We start from the raw sequence: 22,919 nt of genomic DNA, 5'->3' as shown, positions 1-22,919 counted from the left end.
GAGAGAGAGAGAGAGAGAGAGGGGGAGAGAGAGACAGAGACAATAAAATACATATGTATGTGTGTGTAAGTATGAATATATGTGTCTATATATGTATATATTATGTGTGTGTGTGTATGTAATTACAAACACAAGCGTAATATTAATAATGATAAGAACAACAACAAACAGGAACAGCTAGAAAGGAAAAAAGAAAGAGAGAGAGAGATAAAAGAGGTTTCTTACCTACGCAAAGTATGGATGACCATGTTGACGAAAACGACAATAGCAAAATCCAAAATAATCAATTTATAAAATTGTTGTCCTACATAAGTTTCCCAACACTGAAATGCAAATGAGACAGATTCATTAGTAGGGCACTAAATAAATAAATTAATCAATTGTGTGAATTAACTCAAGGATTGATTCTGTTGTGGAGTAGAAGATTCCATCTCAGGATAATAAACTATTGCAATTTATAGAGTTTGTTCAACCCTACAGTAATAGTGTGTGTGTGTGTGCGCGCGCACACACACACAGATGAGCAAAGATGAGTCAGTTACTTGCTCAAAAGTTCAGTATTTTCTTGGCCTTTTTTCTCCAAGTAAATTAAGTGACTGCTATGGCTTCTTAACTCATCATTCTTTAACCCAGAGGCCAGCACATACACACTTATAAACACATTTATATATATACTTATTCTTATATACAGGCATGTACACAAACTTCTGCATCTACATACACACACAAACATGCACGGCATATATATACATACACATTCATATATACACACATATCTGCATATGTCAGAAGCCAAACACAGAATGATGATGGAAGACATCGGAAGAAAAAGTGTGAATATATCCTGAACAACTTTTAATTCAAAAACTGGTCTGCAACATTATAATTTAATGATTTGGCAAAAGTATGAGCAGCCTTTGTTGCTGCTATTGAAATAGTTAACTATCTTCACCTTTGTGGCTGAAAGTACAACGATTATCTCTGATGCTATATATCTTTGTAAAGAAATATTACTAGATATTAATGAAAATATATCAAACAAAGATGTTGCAGACAAAGATAGAGTAACCAAAAAATATCAAATCAAGATTTCAAAAAATATAGTTGTTGGAGCTTTTCTCTAACAACAAGATTACATAATCATTCACAATATCAGTATTGGTACCAGTATTTAGAGTATTTGATTGGACTATACTGGAAATACTCTTCACCGCCACAATCACATTTAATGTCCCCCTTCATGCTGGAGTGGATTGGATGGCTTGATAAGATCTGACAAGCATCAGACTCCAATGTTTACTTTGTGATACATTACAATGGATGCCCTTCCAAATGCCAAAACAGTTTACATAGTATACTGGGTGCTTTATCCAAGGCAGTGTACAAGAGTAAGATCCCCTTCAATTGAGTGGGGCTACAATAGTGAGGTTGGTGGCTCTTCACTAGGAGATGAGAAATTAAAGTATGAGAGAAGGGGACAAAACAGAACAGGCTTCTTATTGTAGAGGAGCTACATGGCTACTCACATTATAGTAGTGGGGGGAAAGAAAGCAGGGTGGAGCAGAAAGGAGGGGTAAAATAGTGGTAATGAGATGTTAGGGTGGACAAGCACACTATTGATATTAAAATTTAGATATCAACAAGAAGATTTAATTTAACAGAAATAGTAATATCAACAGACTCAGAAGAAACAGCCAAGGATGAAGCATAAGATTACTCCAGGCAGCATTGAGTTCTGCATGGCAACAAAACTAGTATTCTGTAAATTATGATGACAAGGGTCCAGTTGATCTGATCACTAGAACAGCCTGCATGTAACATTGAATTACAGATACAACTAAGCATGGTAACAACAACAGCAAAAATAAATACTTCAACCAAGTGAATAGCAGCTATCCAAAAATGTCACAAGGTTATTTCCAGCTGACACAACATACTCTTGTTTCTAAAAATATATTCAAAACTCCTCTGATGCTGAATATATTCATAAGTTCCAACACAAGAAATATTTGTGGAACATACCCATCAAGACTTTAACGAGATACAAACACAATTGGTTTGGTATAGTTATTTGTGGGTGACAACAAAAGTTATGTTCTGTTGTGGAGGTCAGCCACCCAGCAGGTTCAAATTTATTCAAAACTAATGAGAAAGAGAAGCAGTCAGTTTCTTTTAAACCGACAACTTCACTATCCAGATTATATATTTCCCATTTGCAACTAAAAATCACTGGTGAACTTGGTTTCAAGTGTTCAACCCTTTTGATACCAAATCTGCCTGAGACAGCCTCTAGTTCTATGATACAACATCTATTCAAACTTTATCAAAATAATGATAACGTTATTTTACTAACCTCTCCATTATTTTCAAAATCAGAGAATTTTTAAAAAAATAATGGTAACAAAAGGGTTAAAGTGGTCTAAATTAAAACCTTCATCCAAAATTTCCTATTAATTTATATTCCAAACACCAGCTTAATAATGATGAAGTTATTTCAATAAAATCATTATTTTAAAAATTTATTGGAACAAAGCTAGCGTATTTCACTAGAAATATGGTGAAATAGGGTATTTCACCAGAAATAGGGTTGAATGTACAAAAGTGAATGTTTTTTTATTGAAAACTGACCATCTAAAATTCAATCTGTAAGTTGAAAAGGCTTTTTCTGAAATTCAACATGAACCTGTTGATTATAGTTATTGTCTAAATTATGATTGTGACGTTATCTCTCTTAGATTAGTCACCTCCCATTATGGGAACTTTCTAGTTTAAAAGAACACATTATTGTCCCTAACAGTAAGAGGCCATTACTGTGTATGCTTTGCTAATGAATGGACATATCTTATCTCACGCTGAATTCTCTTTCTATATATTAACCAATATCGTCAACCTTCATTATACCACATGGTGACAGAAATGGGATTCCGAAGGATCTGAAGCAACTTTTTAAAAAAATTCACTGGAAAAAAACAAAAACGAACTCTTTTTTTTTTTTTGGCTTTGGAAAAACAACAACAAAGACTTCGCCCTGTGTTCATACCATAAAAAGAAAGAAAGAATTCTTCACAGAATTGTAAATTTATTTTCTTCATTTAATTTAAAGAATGTCTGCAAAACCTTTTTCTGTGAATATCCCACCTCTTGAGCGAATGTCTTTATCAAAAAATGTGGCTAGCAATTGGAGAAGATTTAAACGAAACTTATTGAATTATTCAATTGCCAGTCGACTCTCAAATGAAGTCAATACTGGATATCAAACTTCTGTATTTCTGGCAACTATTGGAGAAGAATATATATGAAGGACTACAATTTGACAATGAAGAACAGAAAAATGATCTATCTGAAGGGATTAACAAATTCGAGGAATTTTTCATTGGTGAGATGCACGAGAACATAGAAACCTACATAGCTGTCTTGTGCCAACTTGCAAAAAACTGCAACTTTGGAGAATTAAGGGACAAACTTATTAGGGTTCAAGTTGTTGGTGCTAAAGACGATCTTTTGAGAGAAAAACTTTTAGCAGACAAAAAGCTAACCCTCAACAAATGCCTACAGAGAGGTAGAGCACATGAGACATCAAAACAACAAACAAAAGCTATCTCCTCAACAGTCAATGCAACAGATCCACAATTAAACCATGTCACAAGACCAAATGATAAAAAAGGGTATCAACATAAAAAGAAGATACCTGAGAGAAAGTGCATGCGGTGTGGAATGTTCACATTTCATAATAGAAATGACTGCCCTGCCTCAGCAACAAGATGCAGATGATGTTTGAAAATAGGACACTATGCAACTGTTTGCAAGAATTTTTCAAGAGTTAGGGGAGTTGAAGAGTAAGAACATCATTTCTTGGATTGTTTCTTTGGAAAATATAAATGTAGTTTGTGAAGACAATAAGATAGAATGGCAAGCAAAAATAGAAGTCACCACCAAAATCTGCAGCATAATTGTTGAATTTAGACTGGATACTGGCACAGATGTAACAGTTGTACCAGACTGGTTCTTCAGGAAGGATTCTCCAATAATAAAACCTACAAACAAAAGGTTATATGGACCAGGTCAACACAAAATAAAAGTACTTGAATGTGTAGATGTCACATTGAGTTATGGGAAAGCAACATCACAACAGGAACTGTACATTGTGCAAGACTTAGCTGAACCATTATTGGGTGGACTAACAATCAAAGCTCTCAATTTATTGAGTAAAATCAATATGATAAAAAAGGTAGGTCTCCAATACAAAACAGAATTCCCCAGTTTGTTTACAGGCCTAGGGAAATTGAGGCATGTATACAAAATTCACTTGGATGAAACAGCTCAACCTTTTTCAATCGCTGCCCCCAGACGACTACCACTTCCCATGAAGAAGAAAGTCCAGCAAGAGTTAAAGTGATTAAAAAAAAAAAGAAAATTATCCATCCAGTGAAGTCCCTGACAGAGTGGTGTGCTCCCATTGTAGCAGTCCCCCAAAAAGATGGAGTCAAACTTTGTGTCGACTACTCTAAATTAAACAAAAGTGTGAAAAGGGAAAATTTTCCACTTCCTTCAACTTCTTGCTGAACTTGAAGGAGCCAGTGTTCATGAAATTTGACTGTAACAGTAGTTTCTACCAAAGTTCTGCATGAAGACTCACAGGAACTTGCCACTTTCATCACACAGAGTGGACAATTCTGTTATTTATGGTTACCTTCCGAAATATGCTCCAGACCAGAAATTTTCAACAGAGAAATGTCACGCATTGTGTCAGGAATACCAGGGGTCATTTGTGTCATAGATAATGTCCTGGTCAGTGGAAAAACACAACAAGAGCACGATCAGAGGGTACAAAAGGTACTACAAAGAATGAAAGCAGCAGGAGTAACACTAAATGAAAAGTGTTTATTCTCTGCTAGTGAGGTGAAATTTTTGGGTCATATAATATCCAAAGAAGGAATCTGAGTAGATCCTGAAAAAGTAAAAGTAATAAAGGAACTGACCAGACCACAAAATGTATCTGAGCTAAGAAGGTTGCTCAGTATGGCAAATCATGTTGGCAAATTCACTGAGAATTTAGCAGAGACAACCAAACCACTCCAGAATCTACTAAAAAAAAAGAAACCACTTGGATATGAGACCAGCCTCAAGAAACAGCATTTGTGACTCTGAAGGAAAAACTGAGCTCTGCACCAGTAGTGATGCATTATAGTGCTGACAAGTCAACAAAGGTCTCAGCAAATGCATCATCTTATGACTTGGGTGGAGTGCTTCTTCAGAAGGAAGGAGATGGCTGGAGACCTGTATTCTATGCATCAAGATCTCTCACTGAGACAGAGCAGAGATATGCACAGATTGAGAAGAAAGCATTAACAGTCACGTGGTGTTGTGAGAAGTTTGTTGACTTCTTGATAGGACTACCAAAGTTCTTGATAGAAACAGATCACAAGCCTCTACTACCACTGTTAAAGACTCAACGATGGTTTGATTTTAAAAATCCAGTGTTTCCACATGCACCTAATGAGATTCACCTACGAGATCACACACCACAGGGAAAAACCTCATTACAGCAGACATCCTATCCAGGGCTCCTGGCAGCGTACCAATGAAACAAGAGTTCCAGCAGGAGACAGAGACAGACATGTTTGTCCATTCTATCAAAGATAACATCTCCGTGAGTGACAAACGACTGGAGAAAATCAGGCAGAAACAAAGCACTGATAAAATCTGTGATCAAGTTATCAACTTCTACAAGATGGACCACTAGCCTGAAGCAGCCACACAAGATCCGGAACTGAGACCCTACTGGTTTGTACGGCAGTACCTAACAGTTTATCAGGGACTTTTACTGTATCAGAGTTGACTCATCATCCCCACAGACCTCCAAAAAGACATCTTGGATCATCTATACAAAGGACACCAAGGTATCATCAAATGCCGAGCACTGGCGCGGGACAACGTTTGGTGGCCAGGCCTTTCCAAGCAAATTGCTGAGAAGATAGGAGGGTGTAGTATCTGTGAGAAGGAAAAGAAACATCCACCAAAACCACTATGACCTACCAAGTTACCTGACTATCCATGGCAGAAGGTAGGAATGGACTTGTTCGAACTGAATGGACACAGATATCTATTAGTCATTGACTACTATTTTAGATGGATAGAGATATCTCATTTACGGACAGCAATATCAGGCAGTATTATTGACAACTGCAAATCAATATTTGCTAGATATGGTATACCGGAGGTTGTCATTTCCGATAATGGTCCTCAATTCATATCAAAAGAGTTCTGAGGCTTTTCAAATGTTTTTGGCTTTTACACCTCACCAGAAGCCCCTATTATCCACAAGGAAACGGAGAAGCTGAATGTGCAGTTTAGACAGTTAAAAACCTTCTAAAAAAAAGCAAGTGATCCATATATCACACTGCTTAATTATCGCAGTACTCCACTACAACATGGCAAGAGTCCTGCAGAGTTGTTGATGAATAAGAAACTCAGGACTCACATTCCAACAATTGCTTATAAAGATGTATCCTGCCAAGAAAATGTTGAGCAACACAAAAATGCAGACTCTCAGCTCAAATTGAAACAAAAAGTCAATTTCGACAAATGTCATTGAGCTAGAGAGCATGCATCTTTTACTGAAGGACAACCAGTTTGGGTGAAGAAACCTAAAACCAGTCCAGCTAAAGTGGTGAAAACTATCACCAAGGTCAGTACCTGTCAAGGCAGATTCAGGACTACTTTGTCGAAACAGAAGCCATCTTCGCAATAGAAGTGAGAAAACCAAATTTCCTCAGGTAGCTATCCCAACAGAATTGTCCACCTTACCAAACCGTACCCAGTGACATTCCTGAGTACAGCCGCGACAATTCAACAGAACATCTTGCTGAACAAGTTGACCAACCAGAGACCCAGTTCACTGTGCACAGTGATGTTCCACCTACCAACTCAGGAAGTCCCAAGCCAGCAGTGTACACCAGGAGTGGTTGGGGAATTCGACTACCAAACAAACTGTCGTTATGAACTCATAACCTGAAGGGGTGTGTCGTTATCTCCCTTAAATTAGTCACCTCCCATTAAGGGAACTCTCTAGTTTAAAAGAACACATCTGAGTCCCTAATAGTATGAGGCCATTATGGTGTATGCTTTGAAATAAACAGACATATCTTATCTCACGGTGAATTCTCTTTCTATTTATTAAACAATATCGTCAACCTTCATAATACCACAATGACGACAGAGCTTTGTTTCTCAGTACAAACTAGACACTATTTGTAGGAAAATTTCAAAGAAATACGAAAAAAAAAAAAAGAGGTTCATGTTCACCCATACATACCTTAATTTCCTCCTGGTTCTTAAAATTGCAAATACTTTTGCCAGAGTTTTGAATCAACTTGTCATACAAGGAAAACAACAAGACAGCCACAGATGCAAGACGTAGTAGCACAATTCTGCAGAAGAAATAATTTCCCACTTTAAAAGTCTGGCAGGAAGAACATTTTTCGATGTTGGGATGGACAGGACAGATGATGTGTGCAGTAAATGGATTAAAATATTTGATATACCTGTAACTGTTCTAAGGACAGAAGTTGCAACAAATGTCACAACTTCAGAGAATGTGTAAATCATACATAACTCACCTCCCCTTAATAGCCAAATGGTTCATGGGAAAGAAAGGTCACAACTTGACATGCCATGGGATACAAACTTATGGCACTTTAGCCTAAAGGCTAACACATATGTACATATACACATATATATATTTATACACACACACAAACATCATTATCATCATCATTTTAACATCCACTTTTCCATGTTTGCATGGGCCAGATGGAATTTGCTATGACCCTTCCTGTTGTCAACCTACACTGGTTTCCAAGTAAGCCAAAATTTTCCCATACTCTGACATGATTTTGCAGGATGTTGGAAATGAATGGCACTGCTTCTATGACAATGACACTCCTTTACAACTACCACATGATATTAAGACAAGGAGACAAACAAACACACACACATATGACAGTTTAGCAAATCCATTCACAAGACTTTGGCCATCCTGATGCTGTAGTAGAAGACACTTGCCCAAGATAATACACAGTAGAACTGAACTCAAAACTATGTAGTTGGGAAGCAAATTTCTCAACCACACAGCCACACCAGTGCTTGTGTGTGTGTGTGTGTGTGTGTGTGTGTGTGTAAGGTTGAGTTTGTATCTCTAAATCTTGACAACATGTGGGTTGATGACAGGAAAGACATCCAGCACTAGAGAATCTGCCTCAAAGGGGTTTCCATTTGACGAAAGCAAGCATGGAAAAGTGAACATTAAAATGATGATGATGACATAGATGTATATCACATCTATATACTTTTACACACACACACACACACACACACACACACACACACACACACACAAATGTAAGATCGGAATAAGTTTTGTTGTGTGACAGAATATCATATACCATACAAGTCACATTTATAGGCACTTCTTTCAGTATCCCATTTGTTTAAAGACAGCAGTTGTATTTAATGGCACCTGTTATTTTTACATACTGCTCCATATGTTATATTAGCATCTTCACTCTTTTACTTGTTTCATTCATTTAACTTTGGCCATGCTGGAGCACCGCCTTTAGTCAAGCAAATCGACCCCAGGACTTATTCTTTGGAAGCCTAGTACTTATTCTATCGGTCTCTTTTGCCGAACCGCTAAGTTACGGGGACAAACACAGACACACAAACATATACACACACACACATATATATACGACCGGCTTCTTTCAGTTTCCGTCTACCAAATCCACTCACAAGGCTTTGGTCAGCCTGAGGCTATAGTAGAAGACACTTGCCCAAGGTGCCACACAGTGGGAATAAACCCAGAACCATGTAGTTGGTAAGCAAGCTACTTACCACACTGCTACTCCTGCGCCTGGAGCAGTTCTCTACAAATGCCAACAACACTCAGAAGTGGAGTTACCGTAAACGGTACTAAACTTCCTCCACTCCTATTGCATACATTCCATAATCCCACAGTCAACTCTTCTGAAACATTCCACTTAAGAACTGCATTCCTTTAATATTCCTTACCAGCTAATGTTTTCCCTGAAAATATTCAAACTAAACATCAGTCTCACCAGTCTGGGAGACACTGCAAAAGTCAAGGTTACAGTCCCTCCTTCAATGACAAACTAAAAGAAAGATAGCTCCTTAAAGACATTCTCTAATTATCTACTTAAATGATACAATTATATAGCTCCTTAAAAACATTAACCAACTGATCCCATCATTACCTAACGCAATTAAACAGCTCTCAAGATATCACCTAACTCTCCATGATTTCTTTTTTATGGTTTAGTAAAAAAAAGGAAGACTCGTGCTTAAGACATTTGCAGGGTCATTAAGACTGATGAGGATGAAAAAGAAAGGTACCATGGCTCAAGGGTTACTCCTAACTACCATCTCAATTCATGTAAGTAGTCCAGCTGAAAATCCACTTCACTTGTGCCCTCTAACAAACAAGCATCCCTGTGTGAGAGAAGGCTGTATGCAAGGAACGAGAGATCCAAATATAAAATGATACAACCAAATATCAAATGGTGTACCAAATATCAAATTATGTTGGGACCAAAGACCTTATCCAAATATTGGTAAAGACCTTCAAGGGCCTTGCAACAGTGATAGACGGGGTGATTGTTTAGGTCTAAACACAGCTCAAGAAAAACATTCCCTAACTAATCACATCACCTAACAAGACACTTCACAACTGACCATATGCACCTAAAACACCTCACCAAAGATTTTGACCAACATACCTCAGTAGCTTCAGCTTCACCTCAAATGATGATGTATAACCTTCATATCGAATTATAATATTGAAGACAGTTGGGACAAGAACATTGAGTAGGCTGATTATCAAAGATGGTAAGAATTGAACCAGTAACTCTTTGAAAGTGTTTTCAAAAGCATCTTTTTGAAGCTAAAAGAGAAAACAATATTAAAAAAATTCATTTTAGAATTAAAACAAAAGAAACATAAACTTGGATTTAAAAGTGTAATTTAAGCATTTCATTAAAAAATAGATACGAGTCCAAGATATGAATTCAAAGCAACATTTTAATGTAGGATTTCACTTTTTTTAAATGATCAAAACAAATATTAGTTTACAACAGGAGTCAGCAAAGTAGTCATTATTAACCCCTGGGGGTCTATAAGGCTATCCAAGGGGCCAATAAACACCTGAAATGATTTTGAGCATTATGAATGCAAACTGAATCTGGAAAAGCATGGTAATTTCCAGACAAATATTGATGCAATATCTAATATTCACCAAACACAGATTTCCTGTTTGATATTCTGACTATATCAGTATAACATGACTGAATTTTTATTGTTCTTTATCAATTTTTAAAGTATTTCTAGAAAATATCTTTAAATATTTCTCATTAGAAAGCAGTAATAACATAAATGAAGGAATTGTTGTTTTTAAATCAAAATATTTTTAATGAATTATACTTTTTAAAAATATATATGAGTGAATGATATACAAATTTTGCTTAGCCTGGTTTAGATAGATTTACCTAATGGTACAGAGCAACATACATTTACAATAACAAAAGAAAACCAAGCAATATAATAGAGTACAATAGAATACTAACACCACTACAATAACTAGACCCATCACAATTTCTACAAATACTACTTCTAACCACCATTCCACCACCATCACTTTCAGAAGTAGTAGTTTTCTTCATATATCAAATAAAAGGTATAAAGAATATTCACTTACTGAGATGAGGAAGTCACTGCTATAGTATATCAAAGCTAAACTGCCAACTAGAATACACAGGACTATCATGTTTAAGAGGAATCTGGTAGAATATAGCTTAACTTTTGTCCTAAATGATCGGTTGGATTTTTCCCATAATTCTCTTTGAGTAGCTAGATCAGCCTGAAAAAGGAGATGGAAGAACATAAAATCATAGGAAATCTATAATAAATGAAGTTATTTCTTTTTTTTTTTTTAATACATCATCATTAGTTAGAAGCTTCCGATAAGCCAAATGGAAAAGTGTAAAGGGAGCATCAGTGATTCAATCATCATCATCGTTTAACATCCACCTTCCATGCTGGTATGGGTGGGACTGCAGAACAAAAATCTACAAGGACTTTGTTTGTAAAGCTTAATTTTCTTTTCTAATGTTAATATCCATCATCAACACACACATACATACACAACACAACATGAACAGTGAGTAGTGTTCCACAAATAAGAAAGTTAAAGCACTTAATATATATTGCAAAATATGTGGCTTATTTAACCTGAATGTTCATGTTGCAACTCGAGTTTCATGCCACAACAATCTTCAGGGGTAAGAACGGTAATAAATGGATGTGTTGGTTCATTAATATTTGTTGGTGAGACTTTTTGTTTGTTTGTGTTATTTTGTCTGGTTTTTGCATTCGTTGCTTGGCTATTTTTGTATCTCTTCATTGGTTATTTTTTTTTGTGGTTTAGTATTTGAAAGTTCAATTGTTTTACTATTATTGGCTTGTTTAAATTATTTGTTACTCAAATTAAAGCTATTTGCTTGTTTTGTTGATTGGAAGGGGATGTGCATTTCATGCTGCATTGAAGATATTGACATTCTGGTAGCATGTAGGGTAAATTTTTACAATTACACCTATCTTTGAAGTTGAAATGTATGTTTTCCTTATGGATTTTGGATGTGCTTTGAACAAATCTGACCATCAAAACCATTGAAAACCACTTGATCTTTTGGTAAATTTCTCCTTTTAGCTGAGAGACTAGGGCACAGGAACCTCTATATGCTGTATCACAACCTGTTAGAAATAGCAGGCAAAAAGTCTCCCACTAGAAATGTGTGTTCATGTGCAAACTGAATAAATTGATTAACTTAAGTATCAGAATAGATATGTCAAATGTGCACTTTCAAGTATTATCCTAATCCTAACAAAGTGCAACAGGTTGTTGTTGGCACTCCATTGCTTACGACGTCGAGGGTTCCAGTTGATCCGATCAACGGAACAACCTGCTCGTGAAATTAACGTGCAAGTGGCTGAGCACTCCACAGACACGTGTACCCTTAACGTAGTTCTCGGGGATATTCAGCGTGACACAGTGTGACAAGGCTGACTCTTTGAATTACAGGCACAACAGAAACAGGAAGTAAGAGTGAGAGAAAGTTGTGGTGAAAGAGCACAGCAGGGTTCGCCACCATCCCCTGCCGGGGCCTCGTGGAACTTTAGGTGTTGTCGCTCAATAAACACTCACAACGCCCGGTCTGGGAATCGAAACCGCAATCCTATGACCGCGAGAGTCCGCTGCCCTAACCACTGGACCATTGCGCCTCCACACAACAGGTATAACAGTAAAAATATACCAACCTTCTAAGTGATATGCATGTAATAGTGAAAATTTTGGTGTAATAGCAAAATTTACATTTTAGTTAAGATTAGAGGGATATATAGCTAGTTATAAAATCTCAAGAAGAGATAGAGTATTAATGTATACTAAACAGTAAAGCGAGCTGCCACATCAAAGTGGCAGTTGAATGCCTGGGGTTAAACGAGTAGTAACATTCAACTGTCACTTGAATGTGGCGACTTGCTTTACTATATATATATATATATATATATATATATATACACATGAGAGGTTTTGGTATCCAGAAGACCCAAAATGGTAGGTATGGCTATGTAAGTGCTATGGAGGGTCTGCAGTTAGACTCCCAGTTCAATAATAGTATAAGTAAGGAGTCTAACGCGGGTCATGTGTGAGCATGTGTATGTTAAATTAAAAGAGACAACAAAGCCAAGGCAGTGTGAAATTTCTAGGACATTCATAAATAGAAATATAATCTTACAGCTGTTTCAGGGATATCTCTTCATCAGAGACGGTATGAGAGAGTTAAACAGAGGGAAAGGGAAAGATACAGGAAGTATAAATAGAAATAAGAGAAGAGGAATAAAAATATATGTTGGATGTTACAGTTGCAGTACCATTATCCAAGGGAAGTGATGTGTTGAATGGGTAGAAAGGCTTCTTGTCCATGGTATGTAAATTCTGATAGGAGTTCATATTTTGTTATTACAGAAGGATAGTGTGGAGACATTAAATCCATGTGTTGTTCATTCAAAGGAGTCTTGTAGTCTACTATTTCCCTCTATTTAACTCTCTCATATTGTCTCTGATGAACAGATATCCCACATATCCCTAAAACAGCTGTAAGACTACTTTTCTATTTATAAATTCCTAGAAATTTCACACTGTCTTGGCTGTGTTCGTTCCATCAATCAATCCATCGACCAACCAACCCATCCATTCATCCATATATATATATATGACCAATTCCCATCCCCACATTTTCACACCTTCACACCTACATACACACATGCATACATTAAGATCACCAGCATTCTCTCACACATGCACCTTTGTTTTGGGATCGCTACTACTTTGTTATCTCCCCTTCTTCTTAACTCTCCTCTGTGACCCTTCTGTCCAGCATTCGCCATGATAGATCGCTGATCACTACACACATTTTTTTCTCTCCTTGTTTCTTTCTGTGTTCCTTTCTGTTGAAGAGCGTAGGCTCGAAATGTTAAAGATTTTCTCTATTCCCGAGCGTTATACTAATACATCCATTTGTTGTTTACACCACCTGTCTTCGTCTGTTGTTTTTTTCGTGAATTCTCGTATATATATACCTGTGTATCTGTATCTAAGTGCATGTGACTCATGCAGTGCACTGTTGTTGTCAGTTTTTCTTGTGAACAAACCATTAGATCACTTCATTCCTTTTAAGCAGTATGGAATTAGAGATCCCTTTCTTGCAAAAAAGGAAGGGTTAGATACAGGATGGCATCCAACTGTAAAACAATGCCTCAGTAACATAATTATCCAACTGATGCAAAACAAATGAAAATATAAACTGTATCATTCTTACCATCACTATTAATATCCTGCTGCTCTTCCCCACTTTCTTCTACACTCCTTTATCTTCCCCAATTTCTTTTGTTCAACCTTTTTTGTTTCACCCAACAATGTGGATTCTTACGTCTGATCTTTCTCCATCCAAAACATTTTTGATTTTTTAAAGGACAGTTTCTTTTAAAATGTATTTCTCCACACCTGTAGCATGGTTTGGGTCTTGGCTGTTGTTTTTCTTTTTCCTTATCTGTTTTAGGTTGTTTTTCTGCGTCCTGTTGTAAATTTATAATTCTTTGGCATTCTTCAATTGAATTAGCAGCCCCATCTGCCGAAAATGAACCTGAAGTGTTTTTGAACTGCAACAATAATTCCAACTGTTGATTTTGCTATTGTTGCTGTTTCTGTTGTTCTTGTTGTTGCTGTTGTAATTGCAGCTGCAACTGTTGCAGTTGTTCTTCTTGTAGTTGCCGTTGCAACTGTACCACAGAAGTTAATAAGTCTTCCATGCTAAGAATGTCCACAGTGAGCTTTGAATATCTTGTCGCTACTAGTATATCCTTGGGTTTGGATATAGACTACACTGTAAGTGTTATAACACTACAAAAACTAAATCAGTAACAAACACGTAACAAACTTATGTCTCTTGTCAACAATTCTACGACTGCCTTCACAAATGCAACAGCACACACCACACTACATTGCACTGTCAGCACGCATGCGCCTTTATTGGGTTTAGCATAGTTCACTTGCTATCCCATAAGGGTGTCAGGATTTCACCACAACTGATTGTTATTGTGTGAAATGTTATAAGATAACTAACTCTTGTTACATTGCTTATTGTTATATGGTTATATTTGGTACTGTGATATATTGTTACACACACACAAACATCATATATTGTTACTGATGATATAATAAATACAAAATTAGAAAAGAGAGATCAAGTACACTAGGTTTAATCCTGTGTTGGTATTTCATAAGTGACCCAATGCCCTTGTTAACTATCCATGGAGATAGACAGACCAGTTTACAGATACACCACATTATTGGCAGATCAATAAATAAATTAATGAATAACTGTTTAGTAGACTGAACTAACCGCAGTACATAAATAGTATTTTTATTCCCCACCAATCTTAAAGACAAAATAGAACAAATCAGCTATTTTAAGAAATGAATTCAGAAGTAGGATTTTTGTCAGTTCCTCACCACAATGTGTGTTTGTGTGTGTGTACACATTTATAAGAATGTGTTTATATGTAAAAAGCTACATGTGAAAAAGTATTTCAGTGATATGTGTATGAAAGTGTGTAAGAGAGAGATTAAATATCTTTGGATGCACATGTCAGGAGAGAAAGAATAAAGAACAATAGACAAAGAGAGACCATGAGACAAAGAGAGAATTAGAGAAAGTGAAGACAAGAGGGAGAAATAGAGTGTGCATGAGAAGAAAGGAAAAATACACAAAATGAAAGAGAAAAAAGGAAATTTTAAAAAAAGAAGAGTGGTGGGGGAAGTAAGAAATTGAGAAGGAAAAAGAAAGGAAAAGAAACCAGGTGGTAAACAAAATGAGGGAACAGAAAAAAAGAAGGGAATAAGCTCAAGAATGTAATTACCCGTAACTCTTGAAGAAGGCAGGTTTTCTTCCAGCAGACTATTTTGTCATTCTTCATACAGAAGTCCCAGGATGCAAACACTTTCTGGGAGAATGGTACACCAGTACTGAGTTGATTGATCAAGCTCTCTTTGATTCCTTTGGCAATACTGAACATAGGACAAAGTAGAGACAGATATATAAGTAGTTATATTGATTGATAGACAGATCATTAGGTACACAGAAGAATGGCTAGAAGAGAATGATTACGTGATACATGAAAATATATAGCCCCTTTCCTGAATGTGAAATTTAAATATACAGTAATGCCTCAATATATGAATTAATTTGTTCCAAGAAACCATTTGAAAAGCGAAAACTTGTAAAGCAATGCAATAATTTCCCATAGAAGCAATCATAATTCATTTCCAGAAAAATATTTTACCTATAAAATTGATGATACTCGTATATAAGTGGCAATAAAACAACAGTAGAATGTAAAGAATATTTTATGTAAAGTAAAAAGAATGTCAAGATCATTTATGATAAAAAAATATTATCATAATCATTTTCTGAATCACTTTCACTCGCACACACCATCACTTGTAGATGCGATTGCCAATTCACAAGAATTTGTAGATTTTTTTTTATAAAACAAGTCGAGAGTTGTTTGCTTAGAAGAAGCATTTTTCACTCTCTATAAATTTTTTGACAACATGCAGAAGCATTCGTTATGGTAGTAGAACCTTTGGCACTTCGCTTAAAATTTATATTTATTATTAAAAAAAAACTCGTAAACCAAGGGTCTCATAAAGTGGGTCCTCAAAATGTGAGGTATTATTGCACATAACAAATGAACTCCACCCACAGAAGAAATATGCCCCTATGATGAAATACCTCAGCATACAAGCATATAGACATCACATACACTCAGAATATAAGATAATGCAAACAAATTTACCATATGACAGTTTGCCAAAAAGTAAAATCCAAGGGAGATAATCACTTAAAAGATGTCATCCAAGAAGAGTACTCCTTGATTCACTGTTTACTTTATGAGAATCTCCATGAATTCAATGAGATTCTGTATCTATCTAACATGGAAATGAAAACAACTCCTCCATGTGACCAGCTTGAAAAATTATGATATTTTCCTATTTTTCTTAACATGAAACCAACGGTAGCCTTAATTCACAAATAAAGGAATTCTATCCACCAATGTGGTGTTGAGCATTCATTTTCATTGTTTGACATTTACACACACAAAGAATATGAGGGGTTTAGTTCAACGGTGGTCTAAATAAATAGGTATGCTGTGTAAGTGCTATAATTGGTCATTCATTAGGTTCTAGGTTCACAGCTGAGGCTTGAGCTAGGGATCTGTAGTAGGCTTCCAAGTTAACAGGTATATATTAGAGGAAAAAGATAGCAAAAACCAAGGCAGGATGAGTAACTCCAGTCAAAATATTTAATTAGGGTAAGGTGAATTTGAAATAATTAACCAATTAGTTAATTAATTAATTAATTATTGGATGTCTTACAGCTGTTTCTGGGATATTCCAAAGGATAGGTTAGCATCTCCATACATTGGGTATTCCATCATCAGAGACAAGGTGAGTATATATGAAAGTTTTAGACATAATTCACAGTTTATAAAATAATATAATCATAAAGAGAAGAATAAAGAGTAGAACAATAAATAGAAGAAATCAAACAATAAAGTTCACAGATCTTCTTCTTCAAGAGTGTATGGAGACTGTTAGTACTTCAGTGCAGATACAGGTCACACACACACACATATCTTTATATCTATCTACATCTATGTATATCTATATAAATACATATATTAATACACACACACACACACACACACACACACATATATATATATAGGTTGAAAATATGTGTAAAAAAAGTATAAAAGTGGAAGAGAAATGCCTTCTTTTCATATAGTTTAATATCTTTTTATAAATATATGCATATTATATGGATGTCGTGAAATCCAACCGGTTTTCGCTATTTAAATTAGCTTTCCAAGGGACATTGTACAGTAATCAGTTCTCATGACAGAGGGGTTTCGTCATTTTGGATGTTTGAAGAATAAGAAGAAGAAGAATGATGAGTTTAGAGAGTGAACCAAGGGGAGCAACAGGTGGCAAGGGGGACGACTGGCTCCTTAGTAGAATTTTTTTTAAATGGTCAAAGTTGCATATTGTGTGGTCTGCACTTTTGTATGAACAGGTTTTCCTTGTTTAGGCCTTCTTGTACTGAGATTGAATTTTTGCATTGATATAATGGGAAGATATGAAAATTTGGTGTTTTTTTTTTTGCTTGTGCATCTGTCGATGTGGCTGCTCAGTGCTAGGAGGGAGAAAAATATTCTTTTGGGATTTTGGGTAACATAATTTAATGAAACAGCAAATGCTGATAATAGTGAAATAGAATTAAAAAATCTTTAAATTTTCAGTCAGCCAATCTGTGACAAAATTTGAGAAATAAGTGACGATGTGACAAACTTGAATAAATGAATATGTGATGATTAACAAATATGCATGAACTTAAGTTTATCTTAAGACAACAATGAGGAAGACGAAACTATTTAAACTATGTTTACATGGTAATGAAATTGATAGAATAGTGAAAAGAACTAATAAGGTTGTTATGATCTGTGCAGAAATAGAGGAGGAGATGAACGAGGTTAAAAAGACAAAATTTCTTACCTGAGTATCTTCTGAAATTTGTATTCTTTCAGCGACATATACATACATATATATATATTTACATATACACATACATATATACATACATACATATGTATATATATATATATATACATATATACATACATATATGTACACATATATATATACACATATATATATACATATATGTACACATATATATATACACATATATATATACATATATATACACTTATATATATACATATATATACACTTATATATATACATATATATACACTTATATATATACATATATATACACTTATATATATACACATATACATATATACATATACATATATATATGCACATATGTATATACATACACACACACATATATATATATATATATATACACATACATACATATACATATATATATACATACATGCATAAAATTAAGGAGAGGAGAAAACAAATTCAAAGGCCAACGTATATATTCATTCACTCCATATTAACGAAGTTCTTTATGGTAGACAAAGTGCATACACAGATGCATTCATCTATATGATATATAAAAATTTCTAAGAATTTATGCATACATACATATACATGAAAATTTATAAATATATAAAAATTCATACACATATAGGCGCGGGAGTGGCTGTGTGGTAAGTAGCTTGCTTACCAACCACATGGTTCTGGGTTCAGTCCTACTGCATGGCACCTTGGGCAAGTGTCTTCTACTATAGCCTCGGACCGACCGAAGCCTTGTGAGTGGATTTGGTAGACGGAAACTGAAAGAAGCCTGTCATATATATATATGTATATATGTATGTGTGTGTATATGTTTGTGTCTGTGTTTGTCCCCCTAACATCGCTTGACAACCGATGCTGGTGTGTTTACATCCCCGTAACTTAGCAGTTTGTCAAAAGAGACAGTTAGAATAAGTACTAGGCTTCCAAAGAATAAGTCCTGGGGTCGATTTGCTCGACTAAAGGTGGTGCTCCAGCATGGCCACAGTCAAATGACTGAAACAAGTAAAAGAGTAAAAGAGTATATAAAAATTTACAAATGCATAAAAATTCATAAAGGTAAATATATCAAAAAAGTGTAAGTCCATAAATGTACTTACAAAGTCTGAATGAAAGTATGATGAAGCAGATATAATCTGATTCATAAGGAGTCTGGAACATGTATAAAGTCTATGTATAAAGTCTTAAGGTTGTTTTGAAAAGATATAGGTTACTATGGGCAAGCTAACTCCAACCATAGCAATATTCTATATTTCTCTTATCAGAGTAAATAGAATTACAATGTTAAAATTTTAAAAGAAGTGGTAAGTTAAATAATTTTAAAAATCGAATGTTTGATTGGACCATTCTCTTCAGGCATATGAAGTTAAAATGTATTATGACACAATGTATAATATAAGGTATATTACGACGCTATATATATAGAAATATAAAGTTTTAGAAGAGTCCATAATATGGAGTAAGGCTAAACTAGAATCCTGTAGTTTAATTATTCTTGAAAAATTTTAATGTTGAAAGATATGTGTGTCTACAGGTAATTATAACGTCAGATACTTTTTTGAGTAAACTATTTTTGTTGGCTTGGATTACGTGGATCACCTCCTTCATGCATAAATTGCAATTCTTCCAATGTGTATTATATGGTGTGGCTTTCTTTCTTATAGACCAATTCATATTGAATTCTTTGTTGTTTAATTTTAGTCTATTGATGTAAGTTGCTAGTTGAGTTTTTTGTTTCGTGGTTAGTGAACAAGTTTATATGCACCCTATATCTACCTTTAAAGTCAATAGTACTACCTATGTAAATTATTTTAGGTTCATTTAGGGTTGGGATTTCAATTTTATATATGGTATTTCTCCTTAAACAGAAACCTTTTAGGGGACAAAATTCCCTATTACGACAATTACATGTTTTTATTTTGTCTCTGGGATTAGTCTTACTGTTTTTAATATCCAAGGTCTTATTATTGTTCTCTGTGTTAGGATCAGTTAGATTATCTCTAATGGTTTTGTTAGGATAATTTAAGACATGATCTATTAAATATAGAGTGGTATTTATGACCAGATGGAAAGTTCCTATTGATAGTGCTAAAAAATAACTAAGGAGAAAGGGGTTGCAAACCATACAATTTCCTGTTTCCTCCCAGAATAGTTCCTATTTTGCCCCGTATTGCTATTGCTATATTTGAAAAATCTATAGTGTCTTCTAAAGAGTTGTTGATTTCTATATTCAGTGGGATTATTTATAGGATGTGAGTCAATGTTAGAATTCGTAATATTTGGAAACTGTTTGCCTTATTTGTTTTTAAATATCATGTTTTTAATATAGTATATTTTACTGTTAAACTGCTGTCTTTTAGTGCTGTATTATAAATGGGTGCAAACTTATTAAATATTTTTTCATTTGCGGATAAGTTAGATATTCTTATCAAGACGCCTTTAATTATTCCCTTAATGACACTGGGGATGATTTGATAAGGCGTGGATATACCTAATAGTTTTATTAGGCTTATGATAGGGGTAGAATAAGCCATTATCCAAATTTAATGTTACATTCAATATGTTAACACATGTAGAGACATTTTCAACTATGATATCTAATTTGTATAATTTTAAAAAATGTATTAATTTTTTTCCCAATCCTATCAGTTGCTTGTGCGGAGGATTCAGATATGGCAAATAAAGCATCATCTCTATATAGGCCTCCACTAATATTAGGGAATTCTTCTCTAATTTTAGAGATTAGAAATAGTCCAACAATATCTGTGACCTGGGTGGAATCTGAACTTCCCATTGTAACATCAGTCGTTTTGAAGGTCAGATAGGGTCCATGTCCTATTTTTGAAGGAGATCAATGTTTTCCTTGCAGTAAATGATATTTTTCTTCAAATGTGTGATACTAGTTAATTTCTCTGCAATTTTAATTGCTTTGTCTAGTATATCAGGTTTAATGGATTGGTAGTAATTACTAATGTCGAGAGTAATTACTAATGTCCAGACTCCTTATGAATCAGTTTACATCCGCTTTATCATCCTTTTCATTCGGACTTTGCAAGTACATTTATGGACTTACACTTTTTTTATATATTTACATTTATGAATTTTTATGCGTTAGTAAATTTTATATATGTATGAATTTTTATATATTTATAAATTTTCATATATATTTATAAATTCTTAGAAATTTTTATATATCATATAGATGAATGCATCTGTGTATGCACGTTGTATACCATAGAGAACTTCATTAATATGGATTGAATGAATATATACATTGGCCTTTGAATTTGTTTTCTTCTCTCCTTAATCTTATATTCCTGAAGCTCCAACAGAGCACTACTCGGTTGAGCTGTATAAAGTGGATATCTATATCACTTATTTCTTCATTGCCCATACATACATACATATATATATATATATATATGTCACCTCTACCCCATCTCTTACATCCCACTACCACATACCCCATCACTACCTCCACCCTCACCCCAACCCACACACCACCCTTGCTTCCCCCACACCCCAAAACACCACACACCTACACATGCACACATCAAGGTCACCAACCCCCATCCACACACACGTGCACTTTTGTTTTGGGATCACCACTACTTTATGATCTTCCCTTCTTCCTAGCTCTCCTGTCTGATCCCTCTGTCTGGCATTCGCCATGATACATCGCTAGCTACTAAACCATTTTTATTTTCTCTCCCTTTTTGTGTTCCTTTCTATCAAAGAGCATAGGCTCAAAACATAAAAGACTTTCTCACTTCCTGAGCGTTAAACTAATAAATATATTTCTTGTTTACATACTCGTTTTCATCGTTTGTTTTTTTGTAAATTCTCACTATATATATATATACATATACATATTTATATATATACATACACACACACACACACACATATATATACATGCATGTATATATACACATATCTATATATATGCATACATATGTGTACATACACACATATATATATATATACATACATAAAAAACACCATTTTGAGCATGGCCGTTGCCAGTACCTCCTGACTGGCCCTCATGCTGGTGACACATAAAAGCACCCACTACACTCTGGGAGTGGTTGGCGTTAGGAAGGGCATCCAGCTGTAGAAACTCTGCCAAGTCAGATTGGAGCCTGGTGCAGCCATCTGGTTTGCTAGTCCTCAGTCAAACCATCCAACCCATACTATACAATATTAGATATGTACATATATAAACAAGAGTACTACATGAGTACCGATATTGCTAAAAAATAGTAGTCAAAAAATACTTGTGTACCACCGAATAATTCTAGACATAACAGGAAAAAATATCAGTGAACAATAATAATTTAGCACCAAATTCTCCCCCACAACGTTAGTAGTAATTTAGCTGGCAGACTTTGGCTGATGATAAATCAGGCACCTTTTTGGCGCTAAATTCCGAAACCGGTACCAGGTTGACCAGCATTTACTTCTTCTGACCCAGTAGAGGTAAGACATTATTATTGTTCACTGATATTTTTCTCTATCATGTCTGTAACAGATTTGTGACTATTCGGTGGTACAGAAGTATTTTTCAACTTCTATATTTAGCGATATAGGTACTCATGTAGTACCCTTGTGTATATATGTACATATCTAATATTGTATCTACATACATATATATATATATATATATATATAT

At 35.0% G+C, this 22,919-nt stretch overlaps 1 protein-coding gene across 1 annotated transcript in view; it reads right to left on the bottom strand.

The window, feature by feature from the left end:
• Nucleotides 1-22,919, bottom strand: part of LOC106879344 (transmembrane channel-like protein 7) — a 139,591-nt gene that overhangs the window by 22,310 nt on the left and 94,362 nt on the right. Inside the window, exons 7-11 of the mRNA XM_052969567.1 lie at nt 15,550-15,697; nt 10,769-10,930; nt 9,795-9,958; nt 7,316-7,430; nt 226-323 (exon numbers count right to left, since the gene is read on the bottom strand). Of these exons, the coding sequence (XP_052825527.1) occupies nt 226-323; nt 7,316-7,430; nt 9,795-9,958; nt 10,769-10,930; nt 15,550-15,697 (687 nt within the window). The remainder of the gene's footprint in view (nt 1-225; nt 324-7,315; nt 7,431-9,794; nt 9,959-10,768; nt 10,931-15,549; nt 15,698-22,919) is intronic.

The sequence above is a fragment of the Octopus bimaculoides genome, chromosome 7, assembly GCF_001194135.2.
Source record: "Octopus bimaculoides isolate UCB-OBI-ISO-001 chromosome 7, ASM119413v2, whole genome shotgun sequence".
NCBI classification, from domain to species: Eukaryota; Metazoa; Mollusca; class Cephalopoda; order Octopoda; family Octopodidae; genus Octopus; species Octopus bimaculoides.
The sequence above is the reverse complement of the archived record's forward strand: the minus strand, read 5'-3'. Positions and strand labels throughout refer to the sequence as shown.